This window comes from Drosophila grimshawi, unplaced genomic scaffold, assembly GCF_018153295.1.
Source record: "Drosophila grimshawi isolate 15287-2541.00 unplaced genomic scaffold, ASM1815329v1 contig_1369, whole genome shotgun sequence".
NCBI lineage: Eukaryota > Metazoa > Arthropoda > Insecta > Diptera > Drosophilidae > Drosophila > Drosophila grimshawi.
In genome coordinates this window covers 5,212,713-5,235,513 of record NW_025062891.1, presented here as the reverse complement: position 1 = coordinate 5,235,513, position 22,801 = coordinate 5,212,713, and the positions used below count along the sequence as shown (strand labels likewise).

General features: G+C 38.0%; 2 protein-coding genes across 2 annotated transcripts; both read right to left on the bottom strand.

Moving 5' to 3' along the window:
- Positions 1–5,465: 5,465 nt before the first annotated feature.
- On the bottom strand, positions 5,466–8,240 carry LOC6561152. The gene is made up of 2 exons (XM_001987473.3): positions 7,960–8,240; positions 5,466–6,772 (listed from the first exon to the last, which is right to left on the bottom strand). The coding sequence occupies exons 1-2, from the start codon at positions 8,057–8,059 to the stop codon at positions 5,919–5,921; spliced, it is 954 nt and encodes a 317-aa protein (XP_001987509.1). The 5' UTR covers positions 8,060–8,240; the 3' UTR covers positions 5,466–5,918.
- A 13,508-nt stretch (positions 8,241–21,748) lies between these two features.
- LOC6561150 (probable salivary secreted peptide) lies at positions 21,749–22,770 on the bottom strand. The gene is made up of 2 exons (XM_001987472.3): positions 22,533–22,770; positions 21,749–22,468 (listed from the first exon to the last, which is right to left on the bottom strand). Exons 1-2 carry the CDS (start codon positions 22,725–22,727, stop codon positions 22,295–22,297), a joined length of 369 nt encoding a protein of 122 aa, XP_001987508.1. The 5' UTR covers positions 22,728–22,770; the 3' UTR covers positions 21,749–22,294.
- Positions 22,771–22,801: the final 31 nt, after the last annotated feature.

The window sequence follows — 22,801 nt, the reverse complement described above, 5'->3', positions numbered from 1 at the left end:
ACAAGAACAGCATTCAAACTTACTTAGAGAGAAGCGTCAAGAGAAAGCAGCAAAAAATACTATGAGAAAAAATACAAAAAAGAAAAACCAAAATCAGAGGAAAAATAAAAAATTCGTGTAAACATTTTTTTAACAAGTTTGGTGATCTACGATATTGATTATTGATAAATAAAGTATAAAATAAAATACTTATACATATATATATATATATATATATATAGTTAAGCCATTATATATACACACGCATACATACATATATATATATATACATATATATATATATATATATATATATATATATATGTATATACAATATATATACACATATATAATATATACATACATGAACTAAATAAGTTTACAAGGTATATGCATTAAACAAACAAAAACAACAACAACAACAAGAGCAACAAGAACGCAACCGCAGCAAACTAAAAACAAAAACAAAAAATATTAAAAATAAAAATTGATACAAAAAAAGACAAGATAAAGAATAACAAAATAAATAAATTTATTATATACATACATAGAAGAATATTAAAATCGAGAAATGAAATGGTATGAAATGAAACGATTATTTGAAACATGTTCATTATATATAAATGTCATTACAAATGTTCTTCAAAACTGCCTACCAATAAAATATATTTCAAATAATATGCAATTGCGTGTTTTTACAATTGGGGGATTTACCACAACAACAAAAAGACTGGCAACTTGAATTTTAACAGTAGCTGTTAGGATGTAACTCGAAATCGCAGCCAGCTTCACGCAACGCGATAGCTACTACTGCTGTTAAGTGAAAGTGCGTTAACATAACGCGCTGTGCAGAGCAACTGCTTGCAGTTTACAAGCAGTTTCTGTTATAACAGTAACAAGCAGTGCCTCTTTAATTTCCAATCAAGCGCCAGAATAAACAGAATATATAAGCAAATAATAACAAAACAGACCTACCAAAAATGAACTTGCACAAATGCCAAAATGAAATGGAAATGCAATCAGCTTAACTCGAATCAGATAAATAAAGCAAACATTCATTACGCGTCTGGCATATATTTTTCAGCTGAATACCAACCAGAATCCTATCTTTAATGAGCCAACAAATTGAACGAAGAAAGAAGAAGAGATAGCAGCAGCGGTAGTCATGGCAAATGGAAATGGAATCGCAGTGCCAGCTGCCCCATAAAATATTAAAAGTCATCCACCCACATACACACACACATATGTATATATATATATTTATATATATTGTATATAAAATGATGTAATCATACATATACATTTGTATGTCTTTGCAGGGGTCACATGTAGCATTTACTGTTAACACATATGTATGTACAAAAACATATGTATATAACATACTGCTGACTGCGTACATACGTATATGTGTATATACAGTTAGTTATTACTTGACAGCTACAATTGGATTACCTCCCCAGCTTTGCAGCAAGCTTCGCCAGCAAAAGCAGCAAAAGCTCCTCTTCGCTAGGCGCATGTGCTGCTGTCGCCATCGTCGTCGCCATCGTCGTCGTCGCCATCGTCGTCGTCGCCGTTGGCGTCGCTGCTGCTGTTTATCGATTGACCTAATTTTTTGGGTACATACTTCTAGTTGGATTCTTATCGCTGCTTTTCCACTGTTCGTCTTGTTGTTGCTGTTGGCTGGGACCGAATTCCAATGGCTTCGTCCTTTCAACGTCCTTTCCACAGCTGGGAAGCTTTTTCTGCAATTTAATGGCCAAATTCGCAGGGCAAATGAAAAGCCTTGAAGCGTGTGCCCTCTTTTCCTACATATCACATACATATATATTTCACTTGCGGGGGTGTGGCGACCCCTAACACCCACTCCCCTCCCACGCCCCCCCCCCCCTTCGTATGTGTGTGTGTATCCAGGGTATTTTTGGGGCGTGGGTTTTCTGGTTGTGGGTCTTTTGGGATGCATGGGGATTATTACCAGTTTCCATTTGCTGCTGCTGCTGCTGCTGCTGCTTGTTATAAATATGCTCATTATGTCATCAGCAAAAGCTGCAGCTAAGAGCTAGTTGCCCCACCCCGTATCTCCCCTCTCACACTCACCAACTCACTACGTGCTTAAATGGAGGAAGTAACGAGCCAATAAGTAAGCCACTGACTCCAATTGGAATCAAATTGCACATAAGTTAATAAGTTAGAACTGTAAAACGAATAATGAAAGTTTTGTGTTTGGTATTGCATATCGAAGGTTGTGCCTCAAATAATGTTTAACATTTAAAATATTAAGAGTTTGCTCGATTTTGAGGTTGGCAACTTTTATAGAACATATTTAAAATTGAAGAATATATTAAAATTATATCATAGCTTGGAGTGAACGAATATTAATTTGGAAATCAATTCAATTACTGGAAAAAAAAGCTTAAAAATAAAAGAAATTTAATAGATATTATTAAAACATTATTATACAAAATTAGGTGAGTAAATTGGGTCATCAAGAAACTGGACTCAATCGAGAGGACTATAAGTATTTACATAAATACGCATCTCTATTATTTTCTCATCTATGGTTCTTTTAAAGCAAAAAGTGGCCCATTTTTCAAGGCACTTAAAACAAACAAAGAAGTTCTTAATTAAATGCGTATCTACATATACACGCATGTGTATGTATGTATGTGTATGTGTGTATGTAAATAGATGTGTATGTTTACATGTGTGTTATATAAACAAACGATTATCCGGCCGACCCAGAAACATATTTGTGAAGCAATTACGAGCGTAAAAGTTCCCAAAAATAGTGCTAGCACAAAAACTCAACGAACGAAAATGAACGAACTGAACGAAATGAACAACAACAACAGGCTGTAAAAAAAGTTTTTGCTTAAGCAATGGAGCTGAAACAACAATGAGCATAAAGTACTGTTATGTATTACAGTGGGAACCCATATGCATGGAACATATGTATGCATATCTATATAAATATAATAGATAAACACATACATAGATGCATATGGATAGTACGCGTATATGACACGTGTAATTGACCTACTTTCCCTATTCGACGCAAGCAGCGCAACAAATACACAAGCATACAAACATACATACATACGCATGTACAAACATACACAAATAATTCCGTAGCTATGCGTAGGAAAAAAAACACGATACAGAAAGCGTGGCAGAGAGTGGGAGAGAGAGGAGAGAGCGACTCTATGTGAGTATAACAGCTGTGCGACATTGCAATACACTTGTGTGTGCAAGAGAGAATAGAGGAAGAAGCGCATTGATCAATGTTCTCGTCTATTGACATGTTAATAGCCGCAATTTGTTTTCATTTACCGATCTGAATTATGATGCTGCTGCACACACATACACTAACGCACACACGCACAAAATAGATAAATAGGTACATCAAATGAAAAGAAACAAAACTGAACCATGAAGAGAGAGAGAGAGTGCTTTAAAAGCTCGCTCTTTGCAGCTTCATGCTTGAGCGACAAATAGTTTTGTAGCCGACGACCTATTTATTGTGGCCAGCTGCCCAGTGTTGCCATACACTCAGCAGATACATAATGCGCAAAGCGTCAAAACACACGCCCCTTTAATATAAAACAAAGAACAATGTATGATTTTTGTTTTAATCAACTAAATATTGAAAGATATAACAACCAGCTGCTATATATGTATGTACATTTATACCACTTATCGGACAAACATATGCATGTAAGTATTGTGCGGTATCTGGCTGATAGTTTTGTTTGTTCTTTGTCGCGACAGATGATAAAGTCAATTAGCAGAAAACAAGCGCTCAAGTGCAAAACGTTGGCAACACTCAAAGAAGCGAGTAATTAATTAGCTTGCAGAGACAAACACACATATACACATGCACATACATGTATGTATGTATGCAGTCCTCCCTCTTTGTTTTTGTCTTCAGCTGGAAAGCACTTTTGTGCCGCTTTGGCTGATTTAATTGGCTGGCGACATTTGTGGTTTGCACTATTGGCAACACTTGAATACCCTTGAAAAACGATTTGCAGCAGCTGATAAATGATCCTGCCTCTCGCCAAAGGAAATATCGATTCCTTATTTCATTTTGTATGCATATTAACTGTTATAATCAAGTGTATTATAGGGTATGTCATCGTCGGCCTCGCAATGAGAGCTATGGCAGCGCACTTTTAATTAAGTTTACATAGCAGGCCAAAGTAGTAGCTGACAGCTACCTACTCGAGCACAGTCAGCAGGCCAATCGATGTGGCATTCTTAGGACTATTTTGCGCTGCTGATGTAATCATTTATTGCCTGCCAAATTGTCTGGCAACAGCGGTCAGCTGTAAGTATATGTATGTATCTGCAAGATATTTACCCACTTAGTCACTGCCAAGTAGCTGTTGATTTTAGCACCGAAAATTTTGAAAGCAAACACTCATGAATATGTTTTCTCTTTTTCTCATTGTCTATGTGCGTGTGTGTGTGTGTGTTGGGGAATGAGGCACATTTTAGCTGCTTTACTTGCTACGTGACCGCAAATTGTTCTGTGCGACTGTCAGTCGTGCCTCTGATTTATTTCTGTACGTGCTTGAAGTCGAGCCAATCCGAATGACAAACACTCTACTGCATCACTCACACATACCAGGCCAATTTTCAACTTGCAGCTACCAAGCGAAGGAATCTGAGACACTCTCAAAAATCAATTAAAGAGTCGTGCGTAACGGTACTCTGATACCAATATCTGATAACAGGTGCCACAGAACCGGCTGGGTGTAGCCAAGAAACACCGATCATGGAAGAAGGTTCCTAGTAATCTATCCTCCTAGTTTGCTTTTAAAATTGCGGTAGATATAGGCTATTGTGAGTTTTTGGGGCGGGAGTGGGCATGTCTAAAAATATATATGTCGATCTTTTAAGGAGGTAACCAGTAAGTTATCCTCCACGTTGGTGATTCTATCTTTAAAATTGTCGGAGATATGCGGTCTTTTTTGGAGAATACGGGCGCAGGTGTGGGCGTGGCTTTTTTTTTATTGGTTACCAGTAATAAACCTAACAATTTTGACGGCCCTAATTGAAAAACTGCGGGAAAAAAATTTAAAATTTGTTGGTGCTTAGAGACTAGGTGCACCAGAGGTGGGCGTGGCATATGCCGATCTTTGAAGGAAATCGCCAACAAACTACCAACCAAGTTTAGTGACTGTAGCTTTAAAATTGTTGGAGATATGTGGCTTTATCGAATTGCGATTATCGATTTTATCGATTTCCTAGCAGTACCCTATTGGGTTCATACAGACGGACGGATAAACAGACAGCATTGCACAAAACCAATATAAACCAATGAAACCTGCGATATCAGAGTAAAAAGAGTCTATAAGTGCATTAGTTTCACGGAAATGAAAGTTTTCTTTTTCAAAATATGCTTTTAAAATATACTTTATAGGAATTTTGATGATAGTAAATATTAAAATATTATTGCATATTTGAATACAGAAATCGAAATGTAATTTTTCAGAATGTTTTCTGCATTTTATTTTCATATATTTGCATCACTACAGAATATTTAACGGCTTAATTCCAAAAGCTAAAAACTACTTACTAAAGAATGTAAACGTTGAGTGTACATATACATATCGTATATATATATATATATATATTCTAAGAATCATTTCGAATAACAGAAATGATATGATACTTAAAGAGACACTTAAAAAATCAATACAAGTACATATAAAATGAAATATGTATATGGAATACGCAAAAAAGTTAGGATCTCTAGAGGAATACAGATAAATTCAGCTAGCTTATTGTGCCCATTAACTAAAGATCTGGATATGATGGGCAGTATTAGGATAGTTACTCAACTTCATTCATTTAAAATAATATACAAATAGATGCGTGTAATTGAAATGCGCAGGACTAAGGAGAAACTAAACCACTTAAGTGCTACGCTTAGTATATCAATCTGATCTCTCGGGACTGGACATGGGATCGCCGCCAAAGGTGACCTCCTTGGACACATAGGAGTTTGGAGCCGCCATCGATTCCTCGCGGCGTCGCTTCTGCTCCCGCTGGGTGCCGAAGCGCTTGTTCCGCTTCATGTTCGTGAATCTCACATAGATCTTGCCCCGTCGCTCAGTGCGATAGAAGCACAGCTGCTCCTTGGGAAATAGCTGCAGAATCTCGCGCTCCAACAGATGACTCCGCTGCAGCGTCAAATGCAATCGATTGTCCTCGTAGTAGCTGCAGATGAGCTGAATGAGCAGCAGTCGCTGCACTGCATCCAGCGGCTCATTGTGCCCGAGACGCTCCAGCAGAGATTGCGCCTTCGCTGGTGAGGCATGCAGTATGGCGAGCACTGTGACGGCGCTCTCCTCACTGCCCGCCTCCGGTTCGCCCAACTCCGGCTTGATCAGATCCGCCGTGACGAGTTCCGTGTGCACCAGCTCGCTGTGATCACTCAGGGGCAGGGGCACATTGAATGACGACCCATCGCCAATCTCATTCAGCGAGACAAATGGCTCGGAGGGCAGCTGCTTGGAGGCATCGTCCAGCAAATCGGGCTTGGAGAGGCTTTTCGTGTGATGCGATTCTATGGCGGAGCAGCGGCAGCCGTTGCAGTGAACACTGTTGCTGTTGCCGCTGCACGAACGCTCCTCCCCCAGAGGATCATGCAGCGGCACATTCAGCCAGCGGCGCCACCGCTCCAAATGATGCTCGAACCGTATCCGTGTGCCATATCGAAAATTGCGCAGCAGATCGTTCAGATGATGACGCTTTAGCATCTGCAGCTCCTGCATGTTGATTGCCTCCTCTAAAAAGTGATGAGATAAAAGAGACCCGCTTAACACACAGTCAGAAGTTCAACAGAGAGAGAGAGAGAGAGTCAGTGAGAGAGAGAGTGAGAGAGAGAGTGTTGGGCTTGCTGCTTGCTTCTTAACGGTTTCCTCGCTCCTGATTTGTTATCGATCTCTTCCAATAATAATATTTAATCTAAATAAGTAACTATTTCAATAACTTGTGAATTTGTCCTTTATTTATAATTTCGTCGTAAATGTATTGAAGGATACATCTCCGATCCCATAAGGTTTATATATTCCTGATCAGCTAACCGAATCGATATGAGCATTTCCTTTTATCCGCGTGACTATCTGTCTATATGCAAAATAAGTCCCTCAATTTTGAAGCTATCTTGATGGAGCTTGGCTGCAGGCAGCAGTTACCGGTCGGGTCGGAGTACTATATCATATAGCTTTCATAGGAATGATCAATCAGAAAATGAGTTCTTGTATAATACAACTTTTTTGTTTACCAAGATATGCGAACTAAACTTACCCAATGAATATTATTATAAATATTATTGTAATCCCCACATTTGGATTGAAAATCATTCAGATCGGACTAGTATATCCTATAGCACCCACAGAAAAGCAAAACAAAATTTTTTGTTTACCAAGTTAGCTGAACCAATTTTATCGGATATGGTGGTTATATATGCTCGTAACACTATCAGCATTGGACTACTATATCAACTTGCTTTTTTTTTAAAGATTTATTTACAATTTAGTGGATGGCAATTTGAGTCCGGTCTACAAGACTATGCAGTCCTCAGATCGCTCTTCATTATTATTTTAATATTTAAATAACTAACACTTAGTCAGCCTCAAGTTCAGGTGTTAAGGTATTGAGGATATTGATTGATTATAAAGAATCTTTGAGATTTTGAGCACCTTATCTTTATGGTGTATTCAGCTCCAGATTGAAACATCTTAAAAACAAACCGCTGATTGTTCTATGTGATGAATGCTCTTGATTTGATTGATTCAAGAATCAATATCTATATATACATATGCATAATTATGTATTTAGGTATATATACATGTGTATATATATATATATATATGTATAGTTAGCAGTTTAATTCGGCTAACAAAAGTTTCATCCATCAGAATAAAATGTGATGATTCCGTTTTGTTTTGTTTGGTTCTGAGTTTTGTTTACCTTGCAAATATGGCAACAGCTCGCTGACGTTCCAAGACTTGAGCAGCTGAGCCAGCTCGTCGTATTCGCTGCTTTTTGGCAAATTGTCTACATACATCATTTTGTGTGCGCGTGTGTGTGTGTGTTTGCTTGCTTGTTATGTATGTACGTTTCATACGGGGCCTACAACCGGGCGTACATCCTTTCGTCACGAACGAAAAAGCGGCACTGAATTTTGCAACAGGCGCGAAGCGCGTACATAGCCTCTATATGCTCTATACCTGGGCTGGCACAAAACGCAACCAACACACACCAACACACACACACACATAGAGAGTCTAAATGTATGTATTTCGTCGTTGTTTGTATTCGACTGTGTACATAAATACATACATACATACATGCATACATAGTACAGTCATGCCATCGTTGTTTCATCGTTTCGTCTTTTCGTCGTTTCGTTGCTTGTTTCGTCGAACTCTGTTCGCGTTTTCGTAGTCGTTGCTCGTTGTCGTCTTCATCGCTTTTATGCCTCGACGTACTTACATACATACATACATACACTTACATACACACATGCATGCACACCAGTGACGTAGTTCAACAGGGTGCCCTGCTCAGTTTCACTGCACAACTATTTTCACAGTTGTTGAGCGGGATTTTTTTTCGGTTTGTAAAGTCATCATTCGAAGCAATTTAAAGTTTAGACAATTATCTTGGGTGAGTTGAAACACAAGTCTTATCAGTTAAATTAAAAGTTAAATGATAATTAAAATGAGTAACCCTCCAGATTCATATTAAGTTTAATAGTTGGAAATAAAATACAAATCTTCATAAGATTTTAGATTGCAGCAAAAACTCTGAAATCATATTATTGCTTAACAAAAAATAAAAAAACATTTATTAAAGATCAGCTTCTTGTATATAATGAAAAATACTTTGTTCATTTTTGCATCAGCATTTTAATTATGCTTATTACATGTGTTGTTCTAGTAATTCTGGCAAATCAGCTCTTTTGCTTGCACGACAAGCAGAACCCCTCGCAAAGATATCGCTGACTACGCAACTGGTTGCACGAATGTATGTAAGTATGTTTACATAATACTTCAACATGTGTTATGTATGTACATAATACGTACGTGCCTACATACATATACAATTACTGGCGACATATGCCCAAGTCCTGTTGTTGTTGTTGGTGTTATGTAAATATACATATGTATAAGCATATGCTATGTATTTATGTATGTAGGTATGTATTATGTTGATAAAAGCTGTTTAAATATTCGCACTAACCATTTGAAATGGAAGAAGAAAAACTAACTAAACACTAAAAGTGTTGCTTGAGCGCCCCACAAAAACTCCGGCAACGCTCGCCGTTTGCTGAGAGTTGTAAATTGGAAATTGATTGTTGTCCGATCGTCTCCAGCTCAAATGTGTAAAAGTTGAGTGAAACGATTCGAGCTGGCGGCGAGGCCAACAGCTAAACTATTATGCGCGTGTGTATTGTGTATTTTGTTTTTTTTTTTTTGTTTTTGAGGTGGGTGGGGTGGAGGGTGCGACCACCTTTCAGCGATGACTGCCCCCGCACTGTCTAATGCACACAATGCTGAATGCTGAATGCTGGCAACGCCTGCAGTTGTGCAGCTGGCCAAGCGTGGAGCGGGGACTAGTTCTTTCTTGCTCTCTCTCTCTCTGTCTCCCTCTCTCCCGCTGCCAACTTCATTGACGCAACTCAAAAATCAACTTGAAGACGTCGCTGGAGTTGGAGTTGGACTCGGAGTCGGAGCCGGTTGCTGTTGTAAAGTAGCCAAGCGCTACGCAGGTTCAATGACCTTCTTTTGTAAATGTTTTGCTTGCTGCTTCTTTTCTTTTTTTTTTTTTTTTTTTTTTTGTTTACTTAACCCGCTTTATTGTTGCTGTCGTTTTTCTTTTTGTTCTTTTTTGGGCTACGATGACGTTCCTCAGTTGCTTCACCCATGTCTTGTAAAATACCCTGTACCCACTTCAAATGGATAAAAGAAGAGTATCCTACAGTTGCCTTGATCACTAGCAGTAGCCAAAAATAATAATAAAAAATTAACTAAATTTCATATTCTTTTGCAACAAAATCGGAATAGTAATAACAATAGTAACAGAATTGAATAGCAACACACATACATACAATACATGCGTAAGGCCTTGATAACAGAGTATCTCCTAGTCAGGCTCTCTCGGCTAGCTCAGTCTTACTAGTATTTTGAGGCACTGTTCTTATGACAAAACACTGAACTCTTCGCTTGCTTGTTGTTGTTCAGTTGAAATGCTTTCATTATCTCACGCTAACGTGCTGCATATAGTAAATAGTTTGAGGGATGGGGATTGTGGGGGGAAGGTGAGGTAAACCTTCAAAGCTAAATGGAAAACCGAAGTGAGTCAGTCTAAAAATACGGATACGGATGCGCGACCTTCTTGTGTTTTTCCCCCTGTTGCCGTTTCAATTAACCGCTGTTTTTTGCTATTGATAAACCTTTTAAGCGACTAGGCGACTACCTGACGCGACTACCCTAATAGCGAGTACCTACTTTTTCGTCTTCTTCTTCTTCTTCTTCTGCTTCTTGTGCTACTTTTACTTAAATTTCCCTAACGCTAATGAGGTTCAGCGTTATGGAAATCTCATACTCGGTTTGGTTATTTTATTAATTAAATTTATATTTTTAGCAGGCACTGTCTTTGGTTACCAATTAAGTGCAAATTTTCTAATTGGCATCTAGATAGATCTATGGTGCATATATTTCCCTTTGTTCTACACAAAACTGCAATGAAATTCTTTAATAATACATCATATTTCTTTTATTAAAAATTATGTGTCTTTTTTTTAAAGAATTGATAACCGCAGTGCTTATAAAATGCAATCATTCCAACTAGCAAACTTGTCAAGTCATTTCGTCAACTGAAATATTCAACATTATCTACTTTAATACATCTATTGTTGTTCGCAAAAATACATATATAAATATACATATATAAATATATATGTATATTAATATGCATTTATATATAAACACTAATCGGGTAGACTTAATGGCGTTTATTTTTATTTCGAATTGCTCATGCGAAGATATTATTATTATTATAAATATTGAAGCTCTGTTCGAATATTTAAAAGTTATACAGCATACATGTATATCGGTTTAGGTACGCAGAAGACCATATATCCTTTGGTAGGCTGTCATCTACATTTTAATATAAATTATTATTATATGAGCTATAGTCCGATCTTAACGATTTGTAGTCCAATCGTGAGAAGTACAATAATAAGCATGTTGGGTAAGTCAGAGAGACACACGCTTATCAAGAATATATAGAAATAATGACGTCACTGCATCTGAATATCTTTGACAAATTATAATACCCTCTAGAAGGTTATCAGGGAAATACCAGGTGAGATAAGTCTGACATAGATTTAATGTATGTATCTGCATATGTATTTCTTTCTAAACTTAATAACAATTCAATTGAAAATCGTGGCACATGTCAGCTTATCTAGAATTGGGGTATTTGCTAGAAATTCCAAAGGAAAAAACACAATCCAAAATGGTTGGTAAAATTGTAGTTTACACTAAAAAAACCTTAAATAACTTAACGTAATGTGATTTTTACGATACATACAAATAGTTTTATGCAGATATGATATCATATTATCCTTATGCGATATGACACCACACAACCTGCCCGAGATCTGTTAATGAATTTCTGTTATGGATTCATGCTAATCAAATGCAACAATGCAACATGACTTAATAAGCTCGAATGGCTCAACTGATTCTGAATAGAAATGGTCATGAGTAATATGAAGTATCAACCCCAGCCAGCGGGAAAGGAGCGTTGCCAACTGGTTTCATCATCCACACAAAGACACGAAGATTATCGTAGATACTTTCCACCCCGTGGATACTTTTAATGTTTCTGTTGCGATTGCATTCCCGGGCTGATAAGACGCAATAGTTACAATATGGGCAAAGTTGTCGTGTCGCATGGAAATTCCTTCAGGTAGAAATATGGAAAACAAAGAAACTGCATACACACTGAAAATGCGACACACAAAAAAAAGAAGAAAAATAAAAGAAAAAGAATGTGAAAAGAACATGCGCAGTGGCAGGGCAAAATTGCCAGGGGTTCGCCACGGTCGAGGGTTGCAGCGGAACCCGAGTGGGGTGCGGAATGGGTAGGTTGAGGTTGTGGCAACCAGTAAGTAAACCAAATCAAAAAGTAAAGAGAATGAAGTCAAGAACTTTTGCGAGAATCGGTATCAAAGACCAACACTGCGGCTTGGCAACATGAAATGGAATTCCGCACAACTGATAAGCGCGCGGCTCCTAATCAAAATCATTGCGGAAACAAGCCTCAGTTTTGCTACACATGAAATAAATGTATGCTAGCTGGTCGAGAGAGACAGAGAGAGAGAGAGAGAGAGAGGAAACTGCTTGGTTGCGTATGTTGTGTGGCCCCTTGAGTAGAGTATTCGTTACATTATCAAAAAGACGCTAACTGCGCAGCTTTGTGTGTTTTTGCTTTTCCACAGCAGCAGCAGCAGCAGCAGCTGCGCAATTTTCATGCTGCTGGCAGCAGCAGCAGCAACGCAATTATTGCCACCAAGGCTGGCATTTGTTTGATAAAAACGGCACATGTCCAGTGGATGAGCCTGAAACGCTTTCGGCAACTTTGTCCAATAAGCAAGAAATGCCAATGCAGACATTTTCGGGTGGCTCAGCGAGCTTAAAAGCTGCGTGACGAAGAAGAAGAAGACAAAGACGACGACGACGACGACGGCGACGACGACACGGAGCATTGTGTGGAGCTCTGTTTGTCTCTCGTTGACCTACACTGGCTTCCCCTACAGCAGCAGCGAGCATACACATAAAGCCTCATTATATATACACACATATACACATATACGTGTATGTAAGACAACTGCATATAAAAGCACAGGCCAATACATATATACATATATATATATATATATATCTACACCTATATGGAACGCATTTTTGGTTGTAAACTGGATGGTCGCAGGCGAAAGGCAACAAAGTCAGCGCCACATTCGCCAATGATAATTCGCTGGCATTTGACGACGCGCATATTCCAACAGCTGGAAAACGGTCTGTGCTGGTGTTGGTGCTGGGTGTTAGTGTTGGCAAACAGCAACAGCAATCAGCCATTGGCTTTGCCTCAACTCTTTGGGGTCAGTCATCAAGTTTCTAGCAAGGCAAACGGTAAACGCTCAGCGCAAAAGTGTCAATGATTCCCATACGTTTATGCGAAGATTCCTAATCGTGATAAATAATTCAAAAATAGTTAAATAGTAAACAAAATATGCGAATAAAGCGCATAAAAAACTGGACTGTTCAATTGTTGCAATTGTTGGACATAAATCAATAATAAATAAATGCAATGAACAATATCACGATTATGGAATTTCACATAAAAGTTGTAACAGCTAAAATCAAGAAAAACTGTAAGTATTTTGCAAGCAATGTAGACGCTCAGAAAGTAGCACGAGCAGTTGTTTAAAAATATCCAAATAATTTGATTGAAATATCGCATATATTTTTGAACACAAAACATTTGATTGATATTAAGGTGCACTAGTTATGTGGCGACTGCTGTTGTTGTGGATATGTCAAGTACAGTGAAACCAAGGACACCTACCTACCTACACCTACGCACACGATTCCCACATAAATATTTAAGCAAAAAAAAAATCAATCAAGGAATTGTCAAGTTATGTGCATATATACAGTGTTATATCGCACACAAGCGAGTTTGGATAGACTCCGAGTGGGGCTCTATCAACTGTTTGAGCAATAATTGGAATGTGAACCTGAACCGAGCTTTCAGCGTTGCCAGCCAGTTGCCCCCTCTAATTAGTCACTCGTGCGCATTTCAAGGTTTTCCAGTTGTTAACTATACATACACATATATATATTTATATATATATATTATATATATAATCGGTCTCTCTCACTACTTATATACAACAGCGAAATTAGAATTTCAAAGTTCAAAAGCGCAATGTGCAAAGCTGAGCTCACTACTAAAAAAAACAAAAGCCCGTTTCTAACTTCCCAAAGTATTACAAATATCTATATACATATATATATATGTGTGTGTGTGATGTGTAGTCACACACTCATTCGACTAGAACTAGAGAAGCTCAATTAAAACGAACGGACGTGCACAAAAACATGTTTTCTGTTTTATTATTTGTGGTTTTGTTGTTGCTTTTATTTTTGCTGCTGACTGATGACAGTTATCATTGGGGAAAACTCAACAAAAAGCAACTCAGCTCAGCTCAGCTCTGCTCTGCTCTGCTCTGGTCAGCAAAAGCTATTGACACACTGTGTGTCATATTATATATGTATTTAGTATATACATGTCTAAATCTCGCACATCTCGTATGAATGGCATTAATTTTTATGCGCTGACAGCTGATGTGACAACAACCTGAATTAACAAACAACCAAAAAAAAACACTTGGGGATTTTTATAACGAAAAAATAAAACTTTCTAAAATTGCAGTATCTTCGGGAAACAGGAAATACTATCAGTAAATCTATGTATATATATATATATATATATAGCAAATAGGTCAAGAATACAGAATGTTAGTTTGGACATGAACAAATTGAGCAGAGATAGGAGTATTGTAGCTATTATCAAATGTATTTCCGAAAATATTGTATATAGGTCAAGTTTGCCCTTGAATTGAATTAGATTTAAAAAAAATGAAGATAAGTTAATTATTTGGGTTGTTTCTTTCAGCATTTTCAATATTATATCGCCGATATCAAGATGTCAGGATAGACATGACAATATAGCATCTCCAAAACAAATCAATATTAATAGTTTGATTTGTTCTACTTCTATAAATGATGAACGTTAATTGCGAGATAGGTAAATACATACGTATACAGGAAATCAGTGAAATATGCCTTTAAAAATAATTTTATAGTTTTTATAGTCCACATCAAACGTCAAATTTGCTTTAGAGTGTAAATTTCCAATTAGATTCTTGCTTTGAAATCCTATTCTCCTCTTCAAAATATCCAATTCGTCTATTTTGTCTTTTATTTAGCAGCTGCTTTCTGCGAAGAGCTTTTCATCTAAGCAGTGCATTCCGAAATGTGTGTTGCTTAAACAAATTTTAGTTGCATAGATGTGTGTGTTTGGGGGGGAAGGGGTTTAGGAAGGTGGGCGTGGCAGGGACTGCGTGTAGATTATAAGTGAAAGATTACTTTAGCTGCGGATCCAAATGCGATCGTGCTTGTGGCGCATTAACTTTTGGCCCACAAAATGATTTCTTTGTCTTTTGGATGTGGTCAACAGAAGACAAGAGAAGAGGAGGCGAAGAGGCAATGCGGCAAACTTAATGAAATCACATGCAACACACGTTTCGCTCGTAAAGGCGGCAAAATACGAAAGAGGAAAGACCAAAGAGGAAAGAAGGCAAAGGCAAAGGCAAAGAAAGACATAAAAACATGCACAAAGCAGGGAGTCGTAGATGGGGGCAAAGGGGAGTGCGCAAATGGACTGCTGCGGGGGGAGGGGTTGTGGGAGAAATGCTTTGGCAGCTTTCTTTCTTTCGTTTAACGAGTGTGCGTGGCTCTTAAAAATTTAACAACATAAAAACATAAAACGCAATAAAACCAACAACAAAAACAAAACCAGCAGCAATAACAACAGCAGCTGTGGCGTCATCGCCAAAAATTTTTGTTTCGCATTTTGGAACTGGTTTGATTTCGTTTCTCTTGTTGATGTCGTCATCAGTGTACAGTATATACACAGAGAAGCGTAATGGGCAATAGGCGATAGGCAACATCAACAATAACAACAACAAAAACAAACACCAAAAACAGCGAGAACAATGTAAATTAGTCATTTGATGCAATTTCCGCCCACTTGACGTTTGCAGCTGTAGCTGCAGCTGCAGCTTTTCGCATGACAAGTGCACACAAGCAACACTAGCTAAACTCAACGAAGGCAGCGTTAACAGCGCGCGAGGGTATAACAGAAGACAAGAAGCAGCAGCCAGGCAGGTTACAAAAAAAGAAAAAAACGCGCGCCGCGCGCTTTTGCACCAATAACCCAGTTTCAGTTTCTAGTTTGCACTTAGCGCGCATACAAAATATTAGTCTGTGTGTGTGTGTGTGTGTTAACATGTGCAATGTGGTAGGCACAAGAAGTGAACACAAAGAAAAAGAAGCAGAGTAGAATTGCAATAAGCGAAGCTGTTATTGCTGCCTTTCGTTCAGTTGTTGGCTGTTGTAAATAACAAGTTTTCTAGTTGTGCAAAATGATGACACACTTATCACGCACATACACACACACACACTCCATATATGCATGTATTTGATATATTATTATATTAGATTTGTGTGTGTGTGTTTGTTTCCTGCGACCAGCAATCAGAGCCTCTCTGCTCACGTTTTTTAATTAAATTTTGTGGCTTTTATCAAGCATTTTGCATACGCCCACTCTGCGGAGTTATCTTTGCAATTTATCTAAGTATAATGTCAGCGTATAATATTTTTTTAATATTTTTTTCTTCTCTCAGCTGTGATACGAATCTTTTCATTGCGTTCCAATAGAAAACGTCAAAGAAGGAAAATTTCAGCGGCGCGTCAGCGGCGCTTCAGCGGAGACAAAAGCTACAAAACTACAAAGCTGCAAACTTACACATGTATGTACATTGACAAAATAAGGAAAAAAAAAAACAAAGAAACAACAGAAAAAAGAGCAGCGCAGCAGCACAACCACAAATTGAATGTGTGTCAACGACAAAACTACACCAACACATTCACACACACACACACACGAACACAAACAGATATTCTCGCTTATATACAATAGCAAAGAGCTTTCACGAGGTTCGAAGTGCTACTCTCCTACACGTTAGCATACACACACACACACACAGGCGAAATATACTTACGTATATATATATGTATATGTAGCTTATATTTACTGTACTTGCGCGCGGGCTTATATAAAACTGGTTTGTCGCCGTGTTGCTCTCGCTGGCTTCACTGTCGATTCATTCGTGCGTCGAACGTTGGACCGTGCGGTTCGTTGTGCGCTTGTGGCGCCTTAACAAAAAAAAGAAGAAAATACAATCAAGTGAAAAGAATACAAACCAAAGGAGAGCACAGAGAATAAAAAAAATCCGTTGTTGCTAACGTCGAAAATAGTCAAATAGTGTGTTGCGCGACGGTTGGTGGTGGTTGTGTTTCAGCAGCGCAACGCGCGGCGCTTTCTTGGTGGTGGTTTTTTCTAATGAACTTTGCCAGAAGAATACGAAGACTATTCATGTGTATGCATATGTGTGTGTGTGTACGATTTACACCATGATGTGTATCATGTGAGCAATATAAAAACTGAGGGGGCAAAAACGTGTATAAAACGAAATTCGCAAAAAGACAAAAAATTAAATAATAAAAAAAAGCCCGCGCATTACGTAAAATTCGCGCCGCTTTTTTCCTTTGAATACAAGCGAAAACAAGAAAAATAAAATAAAATAGATGTCAAAAGAGAGGTGACTTTCTGCGGAAAAAAGCTGCTGCTAAGAACCAGGAACTTGAATGACACATTTTCTGAATCGAGCGACAATTACGCAACTTGCAAATGGCGTTGAGAAGAGAGTAAAGGGGAAAAAGAAGAGTTGCCATCTCGCTTGCTCCTTTGATTAAACACATTTATTCCGACATGTTTGAATGGCCTTTGCAATGTGCTTTTTATATTATCGGATGACGGCAAGTCTGGAAAATATGTGTACATGTGTGTGTGTGTGTGTGTGTATATATGTACTTGATTTCATATTTCTTCACCTAAATTCGAAAGAGAAAAAAGCTCCGGGCAAACGTCAAAAATTTATGAAACACCAAACACACGCACGCACACGTACACATGCATACATACATACGCGAATTCTAACGAAGTGCTTTCGTACGCTCGTTCGTTAAGTTGTCTTTCGTCGAGTTTCGCTCGTGAGTTGCTTTCGGCAGTTGCTTTGTGTTTGCTCGCGCCATTTGCAGCTGTACAGCGAACAAAGTTGGCCGCGTTTCTGGCGTCGCAAGCTCCGTCTACGTACATATGGGAAGCGTTACAGAAATCTAATGGAATTTTTTTTCGCTCGAGCGCGCCACTTGTGCTTTTTTCCGTGTATTTATTTTACAAGTTTTTTCCACACAATTTGCTGCTGAGCGATTTTTTTAATCAACGTACTGCAACCTATGTGGGAGCGAGACGGGGACTCACTGTGCTTTTTATATAGTCAGTCTTTTTCTCTCTCCTATACAAATTGCGGGCGTATCAACATGTTCGATCGCCGATTATACTTTCCCCATCCTGGAATTGGAATTGTGTCTGCATTGGAAAATGTGATCTTAGCTATTAAATAGTGCCTACTCTTAAGATTGGAATATTTATACATTGTTCTGTAATTCTATTTTCCCCGACATGAAATTCAAATAAAAAAAAATTCTCTTTCAAAGAAGAACAGCCTCTGGAAACGTTTTCTTTTATTACACATTTTATCATTCCCCCACCAAAAACACACGCATGCATATTTCTAGCTCTGTCGCACTCGCACGCATACGCTTTATCAAATGGTGTACGCTTTTTCCACGAACGAGAACTGGCGACGCAAGCGAATGAAACCGTTACGACTACTGACTATGAACAGAACAAACGGCCGCGCAGTCTGTTTCTGTTTTTTTTTTTCGTCTTGTTGCTAAGTCAGTCAATGAGACATGTATGTGTGTATGTGTGTTTTTCTGTTGTTTGCATGAAGAAATGAAACGACAGTGGGCAGCACCGAACTGGGAAATGATAATTTCATTTTCTAGTTTCTGAAGAGCAAAAATTAGGCCACTTTACATGTGTGTATGTGTATATGCGTGAGTGTGTGTGCGCGTATGTGTGTGTGAGTGTGCATTTTATCGACCACGAAAGCTGATTAAGAAATCAAATGGTGGGCACAGTGGACTTGAAAAGCTTTTTGGAACAAGTTGCTGTTAACACAAACAAACACCTGGCACAATGTCCAATTAGCGAAATGATGCTAAACGTGCCAGCGGTAGCACAAACCGAATCAAACTCGAAATGGAGGCAATCTTTCATTATGCATTTGAAAATAAACAGGCCTTTTACTCCCCCCATGTCAAATACGATGCTCTCACCCTGCTGACAGGTGAGAACACTGAGCATAGGAAATTCTATATATTTTTCTTCCTTTTTTTATTTGGGGGTGCTTTAGAGAATATACACACATAAATATGTATATTATGAGGATGAGTATGAGTATGAGTATGTAAATGGTGGATGATGATGCGCCCAACGGATCGCTGATCATGCGACCAGGCAAGCACTATAATAGAGGCGGAGACTATTTTCTATACACAAAGATACGTATATATTTATACCGCCCTCAAAAAAAAAATGAAAAAATAAAATTGTATTCCCAGCAATTTGTGTACAATGACTAAGAAAAATGCGGTTTGTATAGAAAATGCATTTGTTTGAGTTAGTTTTTATTGTTTTGATTGCTGCTGCTGCTGCTGCTGCTGTCATTTGGCTGTCTGGTGATGCAATTTTCCTGTCTAAATTATTTAGAAATTATATAAAGTGCTTTGTTTAAGGTTTTGCGCCAGGTAGTCATGGGACAAATGTGCTCAGCCCATTAAAAGCCGCATCCAAATGGAACGAATTTGCATATTTGAGCTGAGGTGGACGATTTCTGATATTGGCATTAGAATACAGCATTAGAACTCGATGGATGTATGAGTATCATGGCTAATAAACCTTTCATCAATATCACTAAAAATATAAAGCTACACAAAACGTATCTGTTTTGGAGTATTTCATTTCAACAAGTTCTTAAACTTGAATCTTTTCATATAAGCCCAGGCAATATTGAGAGTAAGGGTCAGGAAAGTCGTACAATTGAAGACTACAAAAGGTTTTAGCAATCCTTAAATGTTGTAGAAAGGCAATTAGTAAAAAACATAAATACAACATTTAATAATAATAATATATATATATATATGTGTAGTAAAGAAATGCCTAATATATATAATATATATAATCTTATAAATATAAAATAGTAAAATGAATTCGTTGCAAAGTTCTGCTCTTTCGAATAAATATTATGAAAAATTCAAACTAACAAAATTTGTAGATAAATAATGCTCTATGCAGTATATGAAAGATGTACATCGAATATAAATATACTAAATTGTACCGATAATATCAAATTGCATTCAGCAATGGCGAGAAATAAATATATTTTAATAGTCTTGTGCATTTAATTGCTGTAAACACATATACAATATAAAATATATCCATATCGGCAATGCGATCCATTGCCATTCATATATATATATATATATATACATATACATATATATACATATACATATATATAGCGACTTGAATGTGCTTGAATTATTAGCAGTTTGCGACAATAACCACAAACAACACAGCAACAACAACAGCAACAATAATAGCAAAAGCAGTTTAGACACAGGCAAACAAGTTGCCATGAAATCACGTACATATATCGTTTGTTTCTATTGCTATATAGACTACAGTCATGTATAATTAATATAGCACAATCGGTGTATGTATGTTTGTTTAATTGTACATTTTGCATTCAAGCTTGGAGTTTCGCAACAAAGTTTGCTGTGGGATCGTTCACAGATTACGGGGTCATAGAGTCTAAGGTCTCAAAGCTGTGTGTGAAGGGTTGGGCAGAGGGGGAGGGGGAGGGTTGTTCCCCCCGCACACCAACAAAGTTTCACAGTGGCGCAGGCCCCGCTGACCTTGGGCGCAGCAACTTTAGTTAATAAAATAAAATCCGAACAGACAAATGAGCAAACAGCTAGAAAGACAGACAGATCTGTCTATATGCAGAGAGGTGTGTGTGTGTGTGTGTGATAAGTATGTATATACATCTATACATACATACATATATACAGACAGTTAGTCATTGGCAAAGCGCAGCTTTCAACTCCATGTTTCACATTTCGTATTCTACAGCAAAATAAACTTATTGGCCAGAGAGAGAGAGAGAGAGAGAGCGATAGAGAGAGCGAGTGAGAGAGAGAGAGCGCGAGATGACGCCATTTTGTAGCTGTCTCTGTATCTGTATCTGTATATATCTATATGTGTTTGCAGCTAGATATTTACATATCTGCCGCTCAATGACGACAACTCCGATGAGCCATGAAGGCCTCTCCACTTCCCAAGCGTACCACAATTTTGATCTTCTGTAATTATAATCCTGCTTCGCGCTCTCCGATTTCACATACTTCATAAATCTCAAATGCTCTTCGGCTGTTAGCTGTATCTTGCATCTTGAACGTTTCTATTCTAACACAAAACGCTCACATTTTGGCATTTAATAAGAAGTTGGCCTTGAAGCGACGAGTTGTGCCTGTGTGTGTGTGTGTGTGTGTGTGTGTGAGCCGCTTCGAGCGGCTCTTTGTGTGTGTTTCTGACTGTGGGATCAAATATACCTACGTGTAGAATAAACATAAATATACGACTATAGCCAAGCGTCTAGACTTTGATAAATGGGATTAGATGGCCAGCAACTGTTGATTCTAGCAACCAGTTATCCAAGAAAACATGATCTAAACTCGACTCTTTTGGAGACACGCAAATGTGTGGAGCTCATTTGGATGTCTGTACTCAACTCAAGCCACAGACAAAAAGCATAATATTCTTGATTCAAGTACAACACGTAGTAAAAGATACAAAACGCTGCAGATCTCATTTCAGTAAGTTTCTTTTATTTCTTTTTTCTTATTTTTAAGAACGCATTCTTCGTGTTGTAGTTTGATCAATACTAATTTCAAATTCTTAATTTCATAATGTAAAATATAATATTCTCTTTGGTCTGGGTTAATCTGGGGGGAAAAATCTTAAATCAATAATCAATCAATCTTGGATTGAGAAAGTTTTCTCTTGTGGATCGCACAACTATGAAATGAGTTATTTGAATTGCTATTTTTTATATGTAGGAATAACTTCTTCAGGTTATAGACTGATGAAAGATACATTTAAATTGTCAATTTACAATTTTCTAATATAGTCTGATTGATATGCAATGTATGTATTTACTAAAAAAGTCGTTAGCTTTTGTTGTGATTGTAAAGAAATAATTTTCTCAAAGGAATTACTTTAAATTTGTCTATTGTCGTTTATAGCACACAAATGTATTTTTTTTTTCGCTCTATGGTATACTTTTAGGCTTACTAGATAGCCAAGAAGATATATATATATATATATGTATATAGGATATTTATATGCATGCTTATCGTCCCCAAATCTCGACAAGATCCTTGATGCCAGAGCCACGTTCCGAAGTGAACACAATGGTGGCACCCTTGGATCCAGGTCCGCCGGAGGTTAAAACGGCTGTGGCACCATTGCTCTTCTTCTTATCGGTGACTTTAATGGCCGTGATTGTCAAAGCATTGAGGTCATTCTACGAATTGGAGAACGGCCGTAAATATAACGAGACAACTGACATTAATGGCCAATACACGCACCTTCTGCTTGAAGACATATTTCTTCGTCTGCACCAGGCCGACAAAGAAGGCCTTCGAGACGGTGTCCTTGGCCAGATGATAGTCATTGGGCCCAATCTCACCCCACAAATAATCGTTGCCACCATAAACGGACGTAACCAGGGCACAGCAAATGAATAAGCCTAGCAGCGTAACGGTATTTATGGTCTTAGCCATGTTGCAATCAATAACAAACCACTTGAAATCAAAATATGCCTCAGCGCAATTTCGCGTTTGCCCTTTTATTGCAA

Coding starts and splice junctions, on each gene's coding strand:
- LOC6561152 (XM_001987473.3), bottom strand. CDS start 8,059: ATGATGTATGTAGACAATTTGCCAAAAAGCAGCGAATACGACGAGCTG. Junction 6,773..7,959: donor GCTGTTGCCATATTTGCAAG/GTAAACAAAACT, acceptor ATCACTTTTTAG/AGGAGGCAATCAACATGCAG.
- LOC6561150 (XM_001987472.3), bottom strand. CDS start 22,727: ATGGCTAAGACCATAAATACCGTTACGCTGCTAGGCTTATTCATTTGC. Junction 22,469..22,532: donor AATATGTCTTCAAGCAGAAG/GTGCGTGTATTG, acceptor TCCAATTCGTAG/AATGACCTCAATGCTTTGAC.